Source organism: Podarcis raffonei, chromosome 7 (assembly GCF_027172205.1).
Source record: "Podarcis raffonei isolate rPodRaf1 chromosome 7, rPodRaf1.pri, whole genome shotgun sequence".
Classification (NCBI taxonomy): Eukaryota; Metazoa; Chordata; class Lepidosauria; order Squamata; family Lacertidae; genus Podarcis; species Podarcis raffonei.
This window is the reverse complement of record NC_070608.1, coordinates 64,538,109-64,559,716: the sequence shown is the minus strand read 5'-3', so window position 1 is coordinate 64,559,716 and position 21,608 is coordinate 64,538,109. Positions and strand designations below refer to the sequence as shown.

Sequence of the window (21,608 nt, the reverse complement as noted above, 5' to 3'; positions counted from 1 at the left end):
GATCATTGTCTCTTATGGTTCTGATAGCATGGCACTCCAATGGTTAACATCCCCCCCCCCGGGAAATGGGAGCCTTTGTATTCAATGAGGTGCGCTTCCAAAGAAGCTTGCTTAGGATTCGCTGTAGGAATCCCATTAAAAAAGGCAGCTTTTTGAAGGGGGCTTTTCATCATTCTTTTAGCATCTTTATAAACCACGGGCCATTTGGAGATGTAGCCATAAACCCTCCCCCCCGGAACTCCGAGAAAGGGAAAGCAAACTACCTTATAGTGATAAATATTAAACATAAACATAAACAAAGCTCTGCATTTATTTCCACACACAAAAAAGTACCATCAGCTTCGCTCTCAACACAGCTGGCTAAGAACCCAAGAGTTAAGCCTTCATTCTGATCTCATCGATTTCAGGGTGACTCTTATTCCCTTAGCACCAAGAATTCTTGTCGCATGTGAGAATCTGGCATTCTCGCGTCTCCCCACTTGCACCTCTTAAAACCTGCCCCGCGTCTCGCTAGGCTCTAGTAAACCATTACTCCATGTACTTGAAGAAAGCACATGTCAATAACTATATATAATATAAGCGTTCTATATTATATATACTATTATTATTATAATAATAAAATTATATATAATAATATACATTCACCTTTTCTTAAAAAATAAAACTGCATCCTCATTTCAAACAATAATTTTATTTTATACCTTTTTCTATACTTTGTAGCAAATCTTTTATAACTTTTTTTTTTGCTGAATTGACTTTATAATAAACTTTCTTAAATTACATTTTTTTCTTTTAAAATCAAGGCTCTTTTAATACTTTCCCCCCAAAAAACCATTACGCTGTGTGTTAATTTTAATTTAAATTTTTTTTACCTTAACGTATGCGTTCCCCCTCCCCTTCCCCCCGCCCCCTGTGATCTACACTGTTGGATAGTTAAGATATCGGTACGTCAATGGTGGAACACCTAAAAAAGAAGAGGGGGAAACTTTGGAAAAGAAAATAAGAAAAGAAAAGAAAAAAGGCAGTGACAATTGAAAAAAATGCCTTGACTCTTAAGTAAAGCTCAACTCTCAGCAAACTCAGCAGCATTCATTGGGTCATTTCAGCGAAATCGCCTTTTAATATTTGTCCCTCTTGGCTTTCCCTCGTTCGGTTGTCCTTTCGCTTTCTCTCTGCCCCCCTAAGCCACACCATCAGGAAGGGCAGGGGGGCGGGGAGTCTTACGTCTTTAAAGTGGAATGGCCGGAAAAATTCTTGGAAAACAAAAGAAAACACGAGTTCCCAAGGAAAGATGATCGTCTGTGGGTTAATTCACCATCGAGTGCTTCTTCCCGCACGTGGCCAAGCGAAGGTGTATCCATTTCCGGTTCCCTTCTCCCCCTCCCCCCTCTTCCCTTTCCTTTGTTTTTCCCCCACCCTTCTTCTTTTCCTTTTACATTTCCTCGCTCCACTCATCCTTCCTCGTCGATGTTTCCCAGAAGAGCCCCTCCGTTTGTCGCTGCAAGCAGTGTCCTCACTAGCATTCTAGTTTTATTATTACTCTTATTACCTATTAACGCTTTATTTTATTTTATTAGGAGTATTCGGTGGTGGCTCGAAGGCCGTTCCTGAGATTTCTTTTTGCACACAAGAAAGAAGGGCTCCAGCTGACCTTGGTCTGAAGAAGAAGAAGAAGAAGAAGAAGAAGAAGAAGAAGAAGAAGAGGCATAAAGCTGAGGTCCGATTTTGGCTGTTGGCCGGCTTGGAGGCCTGCCATTTGGTACCATTTGGCAAATCATCAGAATGCAAAAGAAACTACGGAGGCCAAGAGAGAGAGAGAGAGAGAAAAACGTGCTTCTTGTCGTCGTCAGAGCGGTGGTGGCGGTGGCAGTTCTTGGTGGCGGCCGTTTATCTCTCTCTTTCCTCCCCAAACCTTTCTCAGGCGGGCGTCATGGCGGGCGTCATGGAGAATTCGCAACAGATCTCCCCCTCCCCTCGTTCCCCCAAAGCAAAAAAAATGGAGACTTTTCCTCTGTAAATCCAGTTCCTGGAGTAAGAGAGAAGAAGCAGTTGGGTGGGTGGGCAGGAGGAAGAGGAGGCGGGGCGAGGAGGAAACGTCATCGTCGTCATGTGGACAGGCGTGCTCTACACGAAGTGCGGGGCAGGGGGGGCGGCCTTCTAAAATGAGAAGTACGTCGCCAGGGCCACCGAGAGAGCCACCAGCAGCAAAGGGGAGGCCGAAGCCACCACCGACGAAGCCGCCCGCTGTGTTTTGCTGCACAGGACAAACAAGTTGCCTTCGTAGTCAAGCTTTTTGGATTTCTCTTTCAGTTTTTCCCAGACGTCTGTCACCCCTTCCTGGCAATCCGTGAGGGCTGTGAGGGTGCAGGCATGGAAATCGTCCCAGTACCTGAGCACAGAAGGGGGTGAGGGGAAAAAAGACAAAGGACAGAAGTCGGTCAGGAATGGTCGGCTGTCACAAGGCCCTCCCTCCCTCCAGGCCTAATCTCTACTAGGAGAACATCCACTCTGCAGGTGGGGCTGGCAGGGACACCTGTGACGCATAGGGAACTCTGAGCTGGATGTACAGTGGTACCTCAGGTTAAGTACTGAATATGTTCCGGAGGTCCGTTCTTAACCTGAAGCTGTTCTTAACCTGAAGCACCACTTTAGCTAATGGGGCCTCCTGCTGCTGCTGCACCGCTGGAGCACAATTTCTGTTCTCATCCTGAAGCACCGAGGTACTATTTCTGGGTTAGCGGAGTCTGTAACCTGAAATGTATGTAACCTGAAGCGTATGTAACCCAAGGTACCACTGTACTCAGTATATGGTAGCTTCCTATGTTTGTGTGTGATTCCTGCCAGCCAGCCGTTCCCCTTCCCAGGATACTCCATTCCACCCACTCTTTCCCTCCCACCCGCAACAGCCAACATTCCATGGCTACTGAGCATGCTCTGTCTACATTGAGCTGCTCCCCTCCCTCCCTAGGTTACTTTGCCGACCTTGGGATTAGTGCCTTTCCTGGCTGCAGAACAGGAGGAGAAAGCAAATTCCCTGTCAGCGCTAGGTGTTTACTCAATGAGTAAGTTAGATCAATGTCACCCCCATAATTGGACAGCAGAGTTTTAAAAAACACAAAGTAATATTTGTGATACAAGTTCTTACCCAAGGAGCAGATGGCAGAACGCATCGCAAGAGAGACATTCCCACCCACCCACATAGGAGGAATGGCTCTGCCAAAACAATGTCTTGTAGAGTTCATGTGTGCATCGTCAAACTACAGTGGAATGGGCTTCTTGCTTCAGAAAACATTGCATTCTCATGCAGATACGTTATTGATAGACTCATCCGTTAATGGACCCATCAATTAATCTATCAGTTAAAATCTGTTTCACCGTGTTTCAGCCCATTTTCAACACATAGGTCAGTTCAGGAAGATCTACTCTGACTTGGTGGTAGCACTTCAGTGTCTCAGCAGAGTCCTTTCTTAGCCTCTGCTGCTAAGAACATAAGAAGAGTCCACTGAGTTCAGTAGCCTGTATCCAAACAGATTCTTTTAACGGGATGGGAGGGTTTATACTAAGGACCTTCTTCATGAAGAGGACTGCTGCACTATGAGGGTCTCCTCACCTGGAATCTCCCCCCGCCTTCCAATCACAGTGCTGTGGATATGTAGGCATGATAGATGTCTTGAGGTTCTCTCTCCCAGTGTTTTGTTTAGGAAATAAAAGGGGCTTTGGAATCACTGTCTCCCTCCCTTAAAGTGTGTCTGGTGGGGCAGGATGTGGGAGGTAAAGGTAAAGGGACCCCTGACCATTAGGTCCAGTCATGGCTGACTTGGGGGTTGCGGCGCTCATCTTGCTTTATTGGCTGAGGGTCATGTGGCCAGCATGACTAAGCCACTTCTGGTGAACCAGAGCAGCGCACGGAAATGCCGTTTACCTTCCCGCTGGAGTGGTACCTATTTATCTGCTTGCACTTTAACATGCTTTCGGTCATGGGGATTCGAACCGCTGACCTTCTGATCGGCAAGTCCTAGGCTCTGTGGTTTAACCCACAGCGCCACCTGCTACCCTGATGTGGGTGGTGGAGAGGTGTAATTCTCCAATTGCAATGGGAATGCACTCAGCGTAGGCTCAAAGGGACAGTCTTCTTTTATAATTTCTAATGTTCCAGGGCTGAGTTCCCGAGTTTAAAAAAGTAGTTCCAATGAGTATATCACAAACTGTGCCCTAATTTACAATTGCATTGAAATTGTGGTTCAGGATTGGAGGACTCTAATAATAATAATAATAATAATAATAATAATAATAATAATGTTATTATTTGTACCCTGCCCATCTGACTGGGTTGTCCAAGCCACCTTGGCCAGCTTCCAGCAGATATAAAAACATAATAAAACATCAAACATTGAAAACTTCCCTATACAGGAATGCCTTCATATGTCTTCTACAAGTTGTATAGTTATTTATCTCCTTGACATCTGCTGGGAGGGCGTTCCACACTAATAATAATTTTATTATCATCATTGTAGAGTCTTAGAGTTTTAAGGGGCCCAAGGGTCATCTAGTCCAACCCTCTGCAATGCAGGAATCTCAGCTAAAGCATCCATGACGGATGGCAATCCAACCTCTGCTTAAAAACCTCCAAGGAAGGAGTCCACCACCCCTCTTGGGAGTCTGTTATTATGAAGCTCACTGGGTAACCTTGGGCTGTCATTGCTGTAAACTGCACTGAGATCTATGGATGTAAGGTGGTATACAAATTTAATTAATAAATAAGTAAAAAAAATTGCTAATGCTCAGCCCAACCAACCTCACAGGGTTCTTGTGAGGATATAATGGGGGATAGGGAACTGTGTTAGCTGTCCTAATCTCCTTGGAAGAAAGGGTGGGTATCAATGTAAATGATAAATCCAAATAAATAAATAAATAAATAAATAAATAAATAAATAAATAGGTAATTTATTACTTCACATATTCTGGGGCTAAGTCCTGATACTGAAAACAGGTGCTAAATCTGAGTCTTCTTAGCATTAAAGCTTGATACTCTTCCACACATTAGGAAACCAGTTTGAGGGATAACCTGAGAGCCTGTGTGTGTGTGTGTGTAACAGGAATTTAATTGGGGTTTAATTAGCCCTAGGAGTAGACATGTGCTTAAACCTCAGTATTCTAAACACAAGAATCAGAAACCACATATTTCTGCATTACGTCATTTTGTCTGGATTGCACTAAATACACCAGGGGAAGTTTATTGTGGTGGGAAAGAAGCTGGTAAAATAAAAACTAAATATACCATAAAAAACCTAAAAGGGGAATTTCAAACAAAATCCCCCCCCGCAATGTCAGTGTCCAAATTACATTAGCAAAATGGGGCAAGGGAGCAAGCATAAAACAATAACAAGTGGCCCGTCCCCCCACCCCTCCACAAAAAAGGTATATACAATGGTCTCTAAAGCTTGTTGCACAAACAGAATTATAATGATGCATTTACAGCAAGGGGATTTCATGTGTAAAGTCCAAGTGCAGCAAAATGCCGCTTGGTTGATTAAGGTACAGGGATAATTTCTGCACAAAAACATGATGTAACCTAACATGCAAGTAATTACTGGCAGTGGCGTAGCGTGGGTTGTCAGCACCCGGGGCAAGGCAAGTAATTTGCGCCCCCTAACCCCTGGATTTGCGCCCCCTAACCCTAACCCCCAGATGTTGCGCCCGGTGTGGCCGCCCCCCCCTGCACCCCCCACGCTATGCCACTGATTACTGGAGAGCCACAAATCTTTGACAAAGCTCCTACAAAGTTGCCCAGTGGCTATCAGTTGCATGGCTCCATCCATTGGAGGGTGGTCGGTAGGCACATTCCAATAACACTTAATTCAAGGGCATAAGCAATGCTTTGGAAGGATCCTGATGTGCAAATGCTGCCACCTATTTTATGGCAATATCTACATGGCAAACTCTGTCATATTTACAAACATTTAGGCAGACTATTTTAATGGTTGCACAAAGGTGCTGGCAGCAATTCTTTTTCACATCCCAACCTTCACCTTTGTCTGAATATATATATTGGGCAAGGAACCATAGCGCCTTTGAATGAGTGCCAATGCTAACTCAGTAGAAGTTCATTCCAAGTTCCAAGGTAGTTGTCCTTAGGATCAGGTTGCTGGCAGATTAAACGGGCTGCAGAAACTGGGAATTGTAGTCCAGTGCCTACTTTCTGTTTGGGATCATCATGGATGCTTTAGCAGAGATTTCTACATTGGAAGGGGTTGAACCAGATGACCTTTGGGGTCCATTAAAAGGTAAAGGGACCCCTGACCATTAGGTCCAGTTGTGACTGACTCTGGGGTTGAGGCGCTCATCTCACTTTATTGGCCGAGGGAGCCGGCGTACAGCTTCTGGGTCACGTGGCCAGTATGGCTAAGCCGCTTCTGGCGAACCAGAGCAGTGCATGGAAACACCGTTTACCTTCCTGCCCAAGTGGTACCTATTTACAGTATCTACTTGCACTTTGATGTGCTTTCGAACTGCTAGATTGGCAGGAGCTGGGACTGAGCAATGGGAGCTCACCCCGTTGCAGGGATTTGAACCACCGACCTTCTGATCGGCAAGTCCTAGGCTCTGTGGTTTAACCCACAGCGCCACCCGCGTCCCTTGGGGTCCATTACAACTCTACAATTCTATGATCATATGATCCGAAGAGAGATCACTGTAGGGGCCTTCATTTTGGCCTTCTTTGGTGAACTTGATGATGGCTCACAACTGGCATCCTTCCTTGCTGCTGTTTCTGCTTTCAGATATGTCTACTAACATCAACTATTCTTAAGACGTTGGGGTGAACAGTGTGACCTGTTTTGGGGGCTGCTGGTGCATATAGAGGCAGATTGCGCCTCCCCCATGGCCCCAATACTTGAATGTGTGAATGGCTGAACCCACTAAGTTACCACCAGTCATTAATGGCACGAATGCGGGCTTCACTTGAGCTAGAAGTCACCATGGCTTAGTCCTCAAATTTTCTCTCAGTGCCAGGGTGGTTCGCTGTGAACATGACTAAACACCAGGAAAAGCTTTCTGACAGCAAGAGCTGTTGGACAGCGGAATGGACGCCCATAGGCGGTTGTGGACTCTCCTTCCTTAGAGGTTTCTAAGCAGATTTGGATGGCCATCTGTCTTGGATGTTTTAGTTAAGATTCCTGCATTGCAAGAATCTAGAAGAGCCTTGGGGTCCCTTTCCAACTCTACAATTCTATGACACGAAAAGTGATGGGTGTCTTTGGAGCATGTGCAGAGTGCCTTTCTGCCACCAGTGGTCTCTTAACTTGCTGGAACATTTCGATGTACTCTGATTCTATGAGATCTCCCCAGAGCGTGCAGTTCTGACCCACAAGCTCTTCCCACTGACTGCTTTTAGGCAGCCCTATTCCTTTCCTCAGCTCTGCCTGTGTGTGTTATGTAATATGCCCCTTTCCTTTGCCATAATGAGCACGCACCGCCTGCGCGCCTGACCTAATCTACTTGCAAGCTGACCATCTCCCCGTTCCAAGATTAGAACCGATTCCTTTTTTGCAGAACAAACAACAATAGCATCCCGTCCCAGCTGTGCCGCAGAGTTGCCTTTTAGAGCAGAGTGGCGCCTCCTAATCGAGGCCGGCATCCACAGGTAAGTGCCTACATAAGGGCTCTTTTGTTCTTTCCCTCCGCTCCAAAGGATTTTAAAACGAACAAAACCCAACAGCAACACCCTAACCCTCCCCGTTGCCAAATGTAGGCGTTTTGGCTAAGGCTGGCTATTACTCTGGATGGCTTGGGGCGGGGGGCGGTGTGTGTGTGTTGGAAACGTGGCGCAAACTCTAATTTATGAGCACTCGGGACTGGTCTCGTGGAGTCCAACGCTGGCTGCATTTGTAATAAATAATGAGGCATGGAGATGGCGTGAAGGCTGGAGAGGGCGCCTCTTCTACTGTATTTCTGCCGTAATTGCATCTCCCAAAGGAAAACTAAATCTTCCCTGAGCTTCTTTCAATACACACACAAGGGCGAGAGAGAGAGGAGAGAGAGAGGAGAGAGAGAGAGAGAGCGCGCACAGAGAAGGAGGGAGGGAGGGAGAGAGAGAGGAGGCGACCTCTCTAGAATCTAGGCGCATGATCCGTGGAGCTGCGAGGGGTTCTGGCTCCAGAATCTAGGCCAAGGTGTGTGTGTGTGTGTGTGTGTGTGTGTGTGTGTGTGTGTGTGTGTTGGTGGGGGCGCCTCTCCCTCCAACCTCCTCCTGCTCCCCACTTCCTTTCTGTCTCGCGCCAGGCATACTGCAGCTCTCTTATTTTGTATTTTTTGTAGCTAACTAGTTGTTCTGTCAAACAGGATCCCAGGCAGACATTTTCTGGGAAACAACGGAGGTTTCCAACACGGCTGGGAAGCGGGAGTTGCTGTCTTGCGCGCGGGGGCAGCGAATGTCTCCGCTGAATGTACGGTACATTATGATGGCTGGGCGGTGGCTGGCGTTTCTCAGGATTGGAGGGAAGGGGTATCTTTCGATTTCTCCCTACCAGGACCGCGCCATGTTGCTGCCAACACCAGAGTATTTTGTTGTTGTCTCATATACATAGAGGTCTAGCTGGAATGCCAGTCATTCAAACGAAATGTCCTGAGGAAAGGAATAGAAAGCAAAAGGCAATTCCTCGCTATTATATTGCGAGGTGGGACGTTGGATTTTGCAGGGAGAGGGGAAGAATGGGCAATTCTCTTTGGAATTTCGGCTCCCATCTTTATAATCAACTACACTGTTCCTCTGCCCCTATTAACAAGAATAAAACCAATAAAACCGCCTAGATGCAACCCAGTTCTAAACAGTGATTTCAAAAGCACTAATTTCTAAATGAATGGATTTACCTTTGAGGTAAATACACAGCCCAGTTTGATCTGAGCTGCTTTTATCCTCGCCCACACAATTCAAGAGGAAGTAATTTTGGATTCAAGCCGATGGGTACTCGGATTTAACAGGGAATTAGTCCCAATGCCTTCAGCATATTTTTTTTATATATATTTCGAGCAAGTTAAGTTTCGGTGTCCAATTAAGCCTTGCAGAAGCCATCAAGACTTGAAAGCCTCAGCACGTTTACAGTCCGATTCTATATAGGCAGGCTTTTTCAGAAGTAAATCCAATGGTATCATTCCCAGCAAAACCAGTTTAAAGTGTCAGGCTGCAGCCGTGGTGTTGGAAACAAATTTCATTTGATTCTGTGGAACATGATCATTACTGTCTGACTTGGATGTTAAGTCCAGTTAAAATGAGAGGGGCTTGCTCTCAAGAAAACATGAAAACGGTTTGGCTGCGTGTCAACTTCCCATCTAAATAGTGGACTGGAATGGGACAACCTAACTCAAGACATTTTGGTAGAATGAAATCTTGTTTTCGAATTCTGCTTAGCAGCGAGTAGGTGGAAGGCAAATTTACGCACAAAGTCTGTCCACTGGTTTGGGATTTAGATTCGGTTGCCTTGTAGAAATATGATCTCTCTCGTTCCCTCACGGGAAACAAGACCACTTGCATCCATAGCGTCTTCGGGGCTCCAAAAATGGCTTGCAAAAACCACACCAGGCTGTTCAGTTGCAGTTTAAAACTTTTTAATGTCTTCGTTTTAAAATACGAATTCTAAAGAGATGTCCTATAAGGAGGCTTGGGACAGGGAGACCTAGGTTTGAATCCCCGCTCTGTACTGCACAGTAGGGTTGTCATATTTTGAAGGGCAAAAAAGGAGGACGCTATGACGGCTATTCAAAGCAAATGAATGCAATTTGTCTCAGATTCTACCCCTGAAATAGAGGACGTGTCCTGGAGAAAGAGGACACATGGCAACCTTAACTGCAGCAACTCTTGCAACGGATGGGGTGGGGATCCCAACACAACACCACACTATCATGATTCAGTTTAATATGGGCTGTATTCCATTACATTACACACACAAAACAACACTATAGTAAGTGATCACATGGCATGACAAAGCAGACATTTGTACTGAAATTATAGTGCGGTGCACTGTGAGATTACATCGCAGCTATACATCACATTCTAAAACTTTACCAGCCCTCGCGAGCATTTTAAAGCATTATCCACCCCCTTTCTCTCATTTTGGGTAGCTATTTCTCATCATACCTTCAGATAGAATAAACCCATTCCATTAAAAGCACTTCCTAGTGGACTAAGGAGACAATAGAGCCGGACACCTCTGCTGCAAGCCTTGTCTCGGGCACTGAAAACTACCGTTTCAAACCTCAGAGGGACAATACCAAATTTTTGGGGGGTGGAAGCAAAGTTGTTGTTCCTATGCATTTTATATGCATGACGCTATTAATTGAGCAGGCAGGGACGTGAATACTGTCCTGCTGATTATTGTTACTAGCAAAAAGAAATCAGGAGGAAAATAAAAGAACCATCGCACAATGTAACAGAATAATAACAATAATTTGAAAACTCCTAATTGTAACAGGGCCTAGTGAGAGCCGAGATATGAAATGCACACATATTAGGAAGCAAATCCCTTTGAATTCTGACGGACTTTACGTTCAGTTCTAGGTGCTTAACATCGGGGTATTAAAACGACGAGGTTGTTGCCATTTACTTTACCAGGGTGAAGACTGCAACCAACATCCACGCGTGCTTTGCATAGTTATACTTAGCTTAGCATTTCAGTCTGTTGAGGATTAAGCCTGTGCAGCGTGCAAGCAAATTACACATGAAAGAACAACTCCTCTGGCAAGCTGGTAGCCTTTTGTCTGGCTACAGAGCTTTAGGTTCGCATGACAGTAGCACAGAGATCTCAACAAAAAGTCAAAGCCCCACTCCCCGCAAAACACACGCACACACGTATACAGTGTTATAAAGTAAAGAATCACCGTGAAGAGCCATAACAAGAAGAGGTGCACCTACCGGCAGATTGTTTCGAGATTTCTCTTGTCGTCCAGGTCTTGAGGGTAGGTGGCAATCTTATTGCCCATCTTGAGCACACAGTTCGAGAAGCCCTGAAAGACCGCATCGCACTTGCCCGCTGCTCTGACTGCTTGCACCAGGTATGCTGGGGAACAGATCAGCACCACGTCAACTGGACAGCTCCTAGCAAGGTAAACAGCGCGCGATACCCAACCCTGAATTCCGACTCCAGAGAACTGTGATCAATCCTATCCATCACACTTCGTCTACGCACGCATCTACACATGCGCGCGCACACGCGTCTCAAAGCTGGAAGAGGATCTGCTTTGCTTTGTTCTCATCACAAAAGTCATTTTCCCTTTCAGGATCATTTAATTGGACCGGATATATTTTAAATAGAGATCACACATATCAAACCGTCTTTTGACACTTCTTTTTAAAGTGTCCCTTAAATAAACAAATAGCATGCAGTTGCATCACTTATAATAATAGCAACCTCATTTCTGTCAAATTGTTCCATATATATGTATAATATCTATATGTATAATATCCTCTTAAAGATACACTGTTTTGAATTATTTGGAGTGGAGTTTAAAATCTTTCTCTCCCCTCCACCGTTTCTCTAAATTTCGCTTACTTTTTAAAAGCAAAAGTCAACTTCAAAAAAAGTCAAATTTATTTCAGCAGTTTAGCGGTAGTTAATAATCATTACGCTTAACCTTCAAGTAGGTTGTAGCAATCTGCAGAGCCTTTCAAAAACTGAAGCTGGTGGGTATTTTATGGTGAAAAATGGAGCTGGTGGAGGAAAAAAGTCTGGAATAGAAATCACCAGGCATACATGTAGGTCTTCTCTTCAACAAATTGTTTCCTGCAAGAAAACCTTCCCCCCTATTTCCTCCCCTGTTGCATGGTGAGAATTGTGTCAAGAACGGGCACCCACAGACCCGCCCCCTTTGGAAATGCGATATAGCGGATGCAATGCAATGCACTGGGGAGAACAGTGAGTTGCTTAGTCGCATGTGAATTCCTATTAATGTGTAACTTGCATCAGTGAGAACCTAAAGGGAGGTTGACATGTTCGGTGCATGCTTAATCCCTTGCTCTTGGTCCCTCCTCCTCCTCGCCCGCGACTTCCCCATTCAGGTTCTTCCACTGAAGTGGAGACAGGAGAACATCCTCTGGGCTCACCCTGTCTCATTTAATCTCTCCACCACTCGCCTTGGCTGAGTTCTCCCCCGCCACCCCAAGAGCGTCTGCTCTGCTGTCTCTATCCACCACACACATCATCGACACTGATTCTCCACTATCCATCTTCTGCCTCTCGCAGTGAAATCCCCAAGTAGCTCTGAAAGATCTGCAGGAAGCCTGAAGCCTGGAGACCCTTCCCTGGGGGCGGGGGGGGGGACACGGCTTCCTGACGTCTCTTTTGGGTGCAGCAGACATCAAATCAAAGGGGGGGGGACCTACTAATCTGAAGGACTTCGTTGTTCATTCTACGCTTTCCCAAAGGGAAGCTATCCCCAAACCAAGGCAAAAGGCTCTTTGATCATAATGGTTCTAGATATTGCACTGGTGATGAAATTTCTCTCTTCATCACTGCAACGCACTCTTTCTCTCTCTCACTGTCAGTGTGTGAGTGAGCGGCGTGGGGAGTAGTTGAGTCATTTTTGCTTGCGCGCTGGTGAATTGACTACATTGCTTTCTCTCTCTCACACACACACACACACACAAAATCACACATATCAAAAGCAGCCGCAGCAGCAGCAATGTCTCTGGCTTTGCAGGAGCAGGTGTGTTGCTAGCGAGGAGCATACGGGGGCTTTATCCCTACCAATCCTGCAGCAAATGAAAGGGAATTAGCGTCTTGTTGGTTTAATTGATCACTGGCTTGATCCCCAGCAAACCGTCCGCGGCTCTCGTTGCCCAACGCCACAGCCTTCCAAAGCAAGCGGGTTAGGGAAAAATGTCCATTTCCCCTCCGCCGTGTGCTTAGTGCGCTTGCCCAGCCTCGGGGACATTTACGGCGTAGATTAGAGATTGCAAGTGGAAGAGAGAGTTTTTATTTATTTTTTACTCCTTTAGAGAGGATCGAAGCGAACCATGTAAAGGTGTGTGTGTGTGTGTGTGTAAGGGGAAATCGGTTCTGGAATAAAAGAGGTCCTGTCCACAATGCTGAGTGTCGGTGGAAACCCCCCTCTTCCCTCCCTCCCACTGATTTATGGCTAACCTGATTTAGTAACCACCTCCCTCCCTCTCTAACCCACTCCCCAGCACGTCAAAACACGCAGAGGCTGCAGACATTGGCTGCCACACACACTGGAACCTACAAACAAATAACACACATAGGAGACCATCCCCAAAGTATAGCGCGTCCTGTTAAACACACACACACCTCGCGTTTTAAAACTGTCTCTCCTCGGCTGAGGCATCCTGAAAGGGCATGTTCCCAAAGGAAAGTATTCGGCCCACGTATTTGACGGTCTTCCTCACCCCCCCCCCCCGCCTTGCAACCAAGTGTGAAGGGTGGCAATGACGATGCTAACCGGAGGAGTGCTAAGAATAAGCGTCTCTCCTCTCCCACCTGTTCAGTTGACCTGGTAGTAGCTGCCACAGGAAGAGAAGGGATCGTGTAGCAAACAACATTTTGCTCCTGAATTTGACCACCATCCTGCTGCCCCGCTAGAACAACCACCAGCACCTTGGAGAGCGCCTCTTCTCCTGCCCATCACGTAGGGTCGTTTGCTCTTATGAAAGCTTGACAAAACCTCATTCACAACAGCGTACAAATCGCACACGTGATTTGGTCTCCTTTTGCTGTTTTTTTTTAAAATGAAGCTAAAAGAACGGTAGATGTGAAGAATGTGTGGCAGACACACAGACACGTGTGTAGATGTGTGTGTGTGTGTATGAGTGTGCGCGGGCACTCTTTTTGCACCTCCCAGGTCTGTTTCTGTTTTTCAGAAGGTCTTCATCTCCCCCCTATTTTTCCTGCCTTCTTTCATTCAGCAAGCTTTTTTTGCCCCAAAAGGTCACCCGTCTCAGGCACATTCGAGGCACCAGGATCAACACGCAAAAGAGGGCATATATTCTGAAGCACACACACATCCTTAACTCATAGTATTTTCCATTTCCAAACCCAAATTCCAGCACTCTGCCAATAGAAACGATACCCAGATGTTCAAAGCCCAATGTTATGTTATTGTCTAACACTAGGCAAGATTTTGGATTGTCTAATGGTCATGTTGTGAGGGGGAAGGAATCAAAATTCCTTCTGGGAAAAATGATCCCGGAAAGACTGCTTTGTTTTTCAATCAGTCCATCGACATAGCTGCCTTTCCTATACACACACACACACACACACACACAGACACACAATATACATATATTTGCGTGTGCGTGTCCCTCTCCGATTCTAGCCTTCCTAATTCCTATCCTGACTTGCAAATGGTGAAAGAAACAAATGGACAAATTCATTTCGAGGACAAGGGCAAATGCCGTGTCTCTTTCTGGAAAATAACCTTAGCCGGACATAGAGGTAGAGGCTATTTCTTAATATGGAAATGCACACAGAAGTGAAATTCCAACGTTGTCAAGACACAACCTTAGGGGAGCTTTACACACTCTCTCTCTCTCTCTCTCTCGCTCTCTCTCTCTCCCTCCCAGGATGGCCCTGCACGCAATTAATTCCATTCTTGGTTCTATTTTTACGATCGTATTATTTATTCGTCTGTATTATTATTATTATTATTATTATTCCAGGAGTCGACAATGATCGCTTTCCCCCACCGCTCCCCAGTCGCCTCTATTTCTCAAAAGCTGCAGAGACAGGCGACAGAGCGAGAGAAAGTGAAATAAACCCGAGATCTGCAGATTTGGGACAGGGAGCTGGAGGGGAGGGGAGCGTTTCCGAAGGGGGGGGGAGGGTTGCAGTTCTTTAAATCTACATCCACGACAAACGTAGAAGGGCACGCTTCCCAGTTAAGCTGCCAGTCGAATTTACCTTTCCTACCACCGCAGCAAAACAGGAAGGTTTCGCCTCTAAATGTTGCTCAATGCAGAACCGAAGTGATGCTTAACTTCCAAGGAACCTCCGAGGCATAAACTCCCAACAGCATTCAAATGAGGACCCTTGAATAGCACATCAAACAAAACCAGGGACAAACCGAGCCCCGGGTCCCTCTCCCCAACGTGCAATGAAGTCCGTGCTATTTTTAGTAAACCCCCGTCCAAATATAAGTATTTTAGAACAAATCTTTTAGGGAGAGAGGCTCAGAAAACCCGAGCCACCTTAGCCAAAGATCGCTTTGATTTCTCCTTCCTTCTTCACCTTTTGATACAAGAGGCTCCCTCTTCCTCCTCTCCAGTATACTTTTGTAAAACGATTGCAGTTGGGACAGAAACTTCAAACTGCCTTTTGATTTTCTTGCTTTCTCTCTCCCCTTTTGCAAATTCGGATTTCCAAGTGGTGGAATTACATTGTTTTGTACCAATCTCTCTTAATTTCTCTTCCCTCTCCATTTATTTCCTTATTATTTTTCGGCCCGGAGGTTGGGTGGGTGGGGGGTATGAATTTAGCTTTGGACAAATAGGATGCAGCCCTCCAGAGATGGAAGCTTTTTGCGCGCGCGCGCGAATATATTTGGGGCAAGAAATAAGCAACACAGCAGTGCAATTGAGGAAGGGGTCTTTTTAGGCAGGGGGAAGGGAACTAAAGGGGGGAGATTTTGAAGCAACCAGCAAACTGTGTTTTCTCAGACAAAAGCGAGAAGAGAGACATTCGGCGCTGCAGACCTCGTATTGCAGAGTCTTGTTGTCACAAATTAATGGCAATCTTTGGCCAGCAATAATTTGCCTATTACGGGTTGCTTTGCATATATTTTTTGTTTACTTTCTCCATGCATACTTTGGTGCATTTGAAGGCAACCCCCCCTTTCAAAATCATCCCCCCCAATCCCTTGCTTCCATAAGAAAGTGTGAGTCCACTTACCTAGCTGCACAGCGAGGACCAGAGAAATGTATCTGCCGTTCAACTTAAGTCCCATCCTATATTGAGTACAACCATTTGCGACTGCAGATCTTTCGTGTCTCTTTCTCTTCCCTGTCTTTCTTTCCTTAAAGTGTGACTTGGGGAAATGTGGGGGGCCGTTGCACCCCAGGCATTGCCAACTAGTTCCGAGCAGCCGAGAGACTTTTCCTTTCCTTTCTGCTCTGCCCTGTTCTTTTTTATTTTTTAAATTATTTATTCTCTTTTTTCCTCTTTCCTCCTCTTACAACACACCGACACGCACACCGAGCTGGAGAAGAAGAAGAAGAGGAGAGATCGAGGGAAAGGGGGCAGAAACAGACCGAGAAGGAGAGAGGGAAGGCAGAGCAGGGAATGGTTCACTCCATTAGGAGGGGGCGGAGGAAGTACAACCTCACGCCCACAAACAGCCCTGACGTGAGGGATGACACTGAGTGATATTTTTTTTCAAAAATAAAAAATGTGCACCTTGGAAGAGAGAAACGCCATTTATAGACATTGCAAACTGGATTTAGCCAGCTCTCCCCTCTCCTCTCCGTTATTACGGTTTCCCCTTTTGCAGTCGCCGCGCTCCGAGTGACCCCGAAAGACCTCTAGGGAGCGCGTGGGCCTCCGGGCGCACCTTGGCGGGCGCCAAAGCGCAGCAGCACCCGCCCTCTTCCTCTCGCCTGGTCCAGGCCCCTTTGGCCCTGCGCTCTCCCCATCTTAGTGCAGTCCCACCTTTGCTTTCCCCTTGGCCGGGCGAGGCTCCAGACAGGCCTGCAGGGGGCGCTCTCTCTCGACCACCGCCGGCCAGACGGTCTCCTGGCGAGCAAACAGGCCAGGGACTAGGCGCGCGTGGAGAGAAAGGTGGTCTCAGGAGGAGAGCAACAGGCGCAAGAAGGGCGCAGTGGGTGGTGGTGTGGGAGACTGGATGGGATGGCATCGGCGCCCCCTGAAGACTTCTGTCAGGCAAGCGATTGCCCTGGTTGTGCAGTGGAAAGATGGAGCAACATTTGCATTCTTGGGGAAGGCGAGAGAAAAGCGGCGGATGGCCCCCTTAGGGATGAACCACACCGTACCCAAAGCAAAACGCCCTCTCCAGCTAAGTTTGTGTCCACACGCGCAAACGTGCCTCACCACACACCTCCCGGTTCTCATCCATGTCCGTGTGTCCCTGGCTAACTCTGAAAGGCTGCATCTGCCGCCGCCCGGTTATGTAATGCGGGAAAGCAGCGCCCAGGTGGGGAAATACCAGTCGTAATGCCCACGCTCTTGGCTGCGCTCCTGCTGGGGGTGGGGGGCAGCGGGGGGTCAGGTGGTTGCAGTCAGGGCAGTTCACCTGAGCGAGAGCAAACCCACAGCGCCTGCCATTTCAGGAGAAATGTGCCCCCTTGAGCGCAGTGTGGTTTACTCTCGGGGAGGCGGCGGCGGGTGGGAGTGGAGGTCTATAGGACTGCAGTCTCGGTCGGTTCCGAGTAAACCTGCGAGCTGGATTGGGTGGGAGGACGCGCCCGAACTTCCTTTTTTCAAGGGTTAGGGTCTCGGTTGGAGACGAATAATAATAATAATAATAATAATAATAATAATAATAATAATAATAATAATAATAATACTGTAATAATAATAATTATTATTGTGTGTCCGTACCCACCCACATCCGTGTGTACAAATCAAAGGGGGGATTTCGAGTGCTTATCTGTCTGATCGCGTTGCAAGCTAGCGATAATGTGTTGATGTGGACAAGACGTGCTGGCGGTGAGCGCTCTCTCTCTCTCTCTCTCTCTCTCTCTCTCTCTCTCTCTCACACACACACACACACACACACACACACACACACACACAGCACCACTGCAGAATGTGAGAGCTGTAGCCGGAGTTTTATAATCAGGTGAGGCTCCTAGAGGCGCCTCGGGGAGGGGGATCACGGAGGGGGGGGCTTTGCAGAGAAAGATGGAGAGGAGCTACAGGGGAGGGGGTGGTGGGGTGGGGAACACGAGCGTGAGCAACCGCCCGTCCTTCCCTCCATCGCCTAGGTGGGGATAGCACGGTAGAATCCCCCTCCCCCGCCTCCCTCTTCCTCCCCCACCCCCACTTCTCCGCAGCAGCTGCGGGGGCGGCTGGTGCCTGCCGTTTGGTGGATCTGTCCAAGTCCATCCCCTGCAGTGAGGAGGAGGAGGATTCTGGAGTCTCCCCTCCCCCACACTCCTTTAGCTATGACGTCACCTGCAAGTGGCAGGAGGGGAGAGCTGGTTTGTCCCGGATCTGGTGCCTGCTCAGAATTTTAATAGGCCTCTCCTTACAGGGGCCTGCTGCTCCCTCTCTAGCTCTGCCGTTCTGAGGTTTGGCTCAGCAGGTCCCTTGTCTTCTTGCATGATGCGGCCTAGGTGAACCACAGAGGTGGGCAGGTGGGTGAAGGAGCGGGTTTCATCCTGTCCCTTCCTTCCCCAAAGGGCTGGAGCAATTGCCTGGCATGGAAGTGGCACAGGACAGCAACAGGAAGTTCTCTCAGGAGCAGAAAGGGGATGCAGCCATCTTGTTTCTGTCAGAGGTTCGTTGTTTGGTTGTGAGCCCTTGAGCGAGAGTCTAGACCTCTCTTGGTGCTCAAACAACACAACAACCACCAGTAATGGTCCGCGGCAGGGGCCCTGAAGGAGAGCTTGCCCGTCATGACTTTGGCCACTTCCAGCGTCTTGCTGACTAGCAAGTGCGATTCAGTCATATAGGTTGCACTGTTAAATTGGATTTGGCATTCTTGTGGACTGTCCGCGGTAAGGAAAACGACAGGAAAAATGCACTGGAAAGTGTGGGACCGTTAATGGTGATGTTGGACGACATATAACCAATCAAAGAAATTGGACTGCAATTTCCACACGAATGGGGTGGATAACATTCAGGCTAAATGCTTAATAAACAGCTTGTCTAGAACAGCTCTCCCTCTGCAATGCCCAGTTGCATATTCAGGGCAGCCATTTCCATTTGCATGGGGCGACATCAAATCCCAACAGGTCTGACTCATGCCCCAAAGGAACTGAGTCCTCCTCCCACATCTGTCCCGCAAGCCACCTTATGATCCTTTGCATAGGGGGGTTTAGCACGCCTCCCAGCTCAGCTGTAAATCCATTGCATCCTAACCCACTTATAAGATTGCTTGCTTAGGCCCCAACTAGACAAGATGCCATTTACTCAACCAGCAACTACATTGGAAGCTTCTATTGCAAATGGGAGGTTTTATTTCATTGCAAATAGCAGTGTGCTCCCCCCCCCAAACGAATCAGAACCACAGGGGGAAGAAAGGGTGAAATCCCTCAAAAACCCCATTGAGGGTCCTGATTCAGGTCAGGGAGCCACTTGCACCTACTATTTACTTTAAAAGAGACATCACTTTAAAAAAAGCCACCTGAGATCCAAATGTTCTCATGGCAAACCAGTTGTACCAATGCTTTTCTTTTAAAAAAAATACAAATAAAGACTGTGGATTTGCTCACTGCCGCATAACTGGATCTGCTTATAAAACTCATTTCAGATTTTAGATGAATTAAAAGTATGTATAGAAACCAAGGGCTGCTAGCTGCAACTATGGTCAAAAAGTCTTTGTCTCTCCTGCCCACTAGAATTCTTTGCTTTGGCTTCTCAGCTGCTTACTCAGGTAGAATCCTTTATTACCCAGTACAGATCATAGGCAATACACACTGTGATTGCCCAGGAATCCAGCTAAGAGGTCCTGGAGATAGACAGCTGCTGATTATGTACCCAGCAGGGTGGCCAAACATCCAGGATTGGTTTTACCTTTGCAAGAACTTGTCTGATGACCGGGAAAGGGATTGCACATAATTTGGGAACTGAAGTCCCAGGCATTTTTTCAGCTCTGTTAGGAATGCTGCTCATCTATCAAGAGGAAGTGAGCAATCCATCCTGCCACCCTCATGCCTCTTTTCAACTTTATTGGGTTGTGAGCTGTCACCTGAAACAGGTTGTGGGTGTCCGTCGGCATCGAGAGACAATGGAGTGTGCCTCCAAGGGAGAAGTCAAACCGCTGCATTAGCAGCACCAAAGTGACCTTCCATGGTGTGCAAGCCTGGGCAGTGTGCATGGAGGTCCTGGGCTGCCCAGATGTCAAGTTCTCCCCTCTCAGCCTCACTGATGTGCTTCAAAGGAAAGCTGAGCAATAGGCTTGGCACCAGCTTGGCTGCAGGAGTTGCCAGAAGGTGGTGTACAAAGCCCCATCCAACCACTTTAGGGACTCCACTCTGGATTTGTGTAGGGTTTACTCCTTTGCCTTTTCTCCTCCTGAACATATCCCATAGTGCAGTGGAGGTTTAAAAGTAAAGGTAAAGGTATCCCTGACAATTAGGTCCAGTCGTGGATGACTCTGGGGTTGCGGCGCTCATCTCGCTTTATTGGCCGAGGGAGCCGGGGTACAGCTTCCGGGTCATGTGGCCAGCATGACTAACCTGCTTCTGGTGAACCAGAGCAGCACATGGAAATGCTGTTTACCTTCCCGCGGGAGTGGTACCTATTTATCTACTTGCACTTGACGTGCTTTCGAACTGCTAGGTTGGCAGGAGCTGGGACCGAACAACAGGAGTTCACCTCATCATGGGGATTTGAACCACCAACCTTCTGATCGGCAAGCCCTAGGCTCTGTGGTTTAGACCACAGCGCCACTCGCATCACTGATGGAGGTTTAGGATCAGAGTTTTCCTTCTAGACAGGCTAGCTTCCCAGGTGATGAGCCCCATCTGCTCCTCACTTCCCCTTCTACAGCACATGCAGAGACTGTCCTCTTGACCTTCAAATCCACTATTAGTCTTCTCCGATCAATCACCTGTAACCTGCATTCACATGCAGAGGAAGTTCCTAAACCACTGAGGGTTTGAGACTCATCGGCTCTCCTCACCTGGTGTAGCCAGCCAGTCAAACATGTTCTCAGGGTGTGGCCACTGTCGCATGCTGACAGCTTCTCGGCACCACAAGAGAGAGCTGAGTGCAAAGGTGGGCAAACTACCCCAGAAGAAGAAGAAGAAGAAGAAGAAGAAGAAGAAGAGGAGGAGGAGGAGGAGGAGGAGGAGGAGGAGTTTGGATTTGATATCCCGCTTTATCACTACCCGAAGGAGTCTCAAAGCGGCTAACATTCTCCTTTCCCTTCCTCCCCCACAACAAACACTCTGTGAGGTGAGTGAGGCTGAGAGACTTCAGAGAAGTGTGACTAGCCCAAGGTCACCCAGCAGCTGCATGTGGAGGAGCGGGGACGCGAACCCAGTTCACCAGATTACAAGTCCACCGCTCTTAACCACTACAACACACTGGCGCATGACATGTCCTCCACCAGAGGTATTACCTAACATCCCATAAAACAGGTAGGGCAGGTAATAAAACTGAGGAGGAAAAAAGTGAGGATCTCGGTGATGGTGCTTTGTTTCATCTTTAACAGTGCTTCTATAGATGCTTTCTGCAGTAGGCTGGCATCCAAATGTCTCAGGAGATTTCTTCACTTTGCTCTGGAGAACTGTACACTACAAAATCCTGCGCTCTGTCTTAGAGCGTGTGCTCTGCATTCCAAAGGCTCCAGGTTCAATTCCTGGCTTCTCCTGCCTGAAACCCTGGAGAGCCACAGCCAGTTGTGTAGACATGGCTGTGTTAAATGGTCCAATAGTCTGATTTGGTCTACAACAGCTCCCTATCTTCACATGTCACTGC

General features: G+C 47.4%; 1 protein-coding gene across 2 annotated transcripts; it reads right to left on the bottom strand.

Moving 5' to 3' along the window:
• Window positions 1–292: 292 nt before the first annotated feature.
• NRN1 (neuritin 1) lies at window positions 293–16,313 on the bottom strand. Of its 2 annotated transcripts, none has more exons than XM_053397006.1 (3): window positions 15,894–16,313; window positions 10,907–11,051; window positions 293–2,389 (listed from the first exon to the last, which is right to left on the bottom strand). In XM_053397006.1, exons 1-3 carry the CDS (start codon window positions 15,946–15,948, stop codon window positions 2,158–2,160), a joined length of 432 nt encoding a protein of 143 aa, XP_053252981.1. In that variant the 5' UTR covers window positions 15,949–16,313; the 3' UTR covers window positions 293–2,157. The 2 variants fall into 2 exon arrangements, with proteins under 2 accessions (XP_053252981.1, XP_053252982.1); XM_053397007.1 differs by lacking the exon at window positions 15,894–16,313 and adding an exon at window positions 12,095–12,201.
• Window positions 16,314–21,608: the final 5,295 nt, after the last annotated feature.

Excerpts from the sequence above, each read along its gene's own strand:
- NRN1 (XM_053397006.1), bottom strand. The coding sequence starts at position 15,948 with ATGGGACTTAAGTTGAACGGCAGATACATTTCTCTGGTCCTCGCTGTG. Across the intron at positions 11,052-15,893 it reads GGTCCTCGCTGTGCAGCTAG|CATACCTGGTGCAAGCAGTC; the intron begins GTAAGTGGACTC and ends TCTGTTCCCCAG. Across the intron at positions 2,390-10,906 it reads AATCTCGAAACAATCTGCCG|GTACTGGGACGATTTCCATG; the intron begins GTAGGTGCACCT and ends TTCTGTGCTCAG.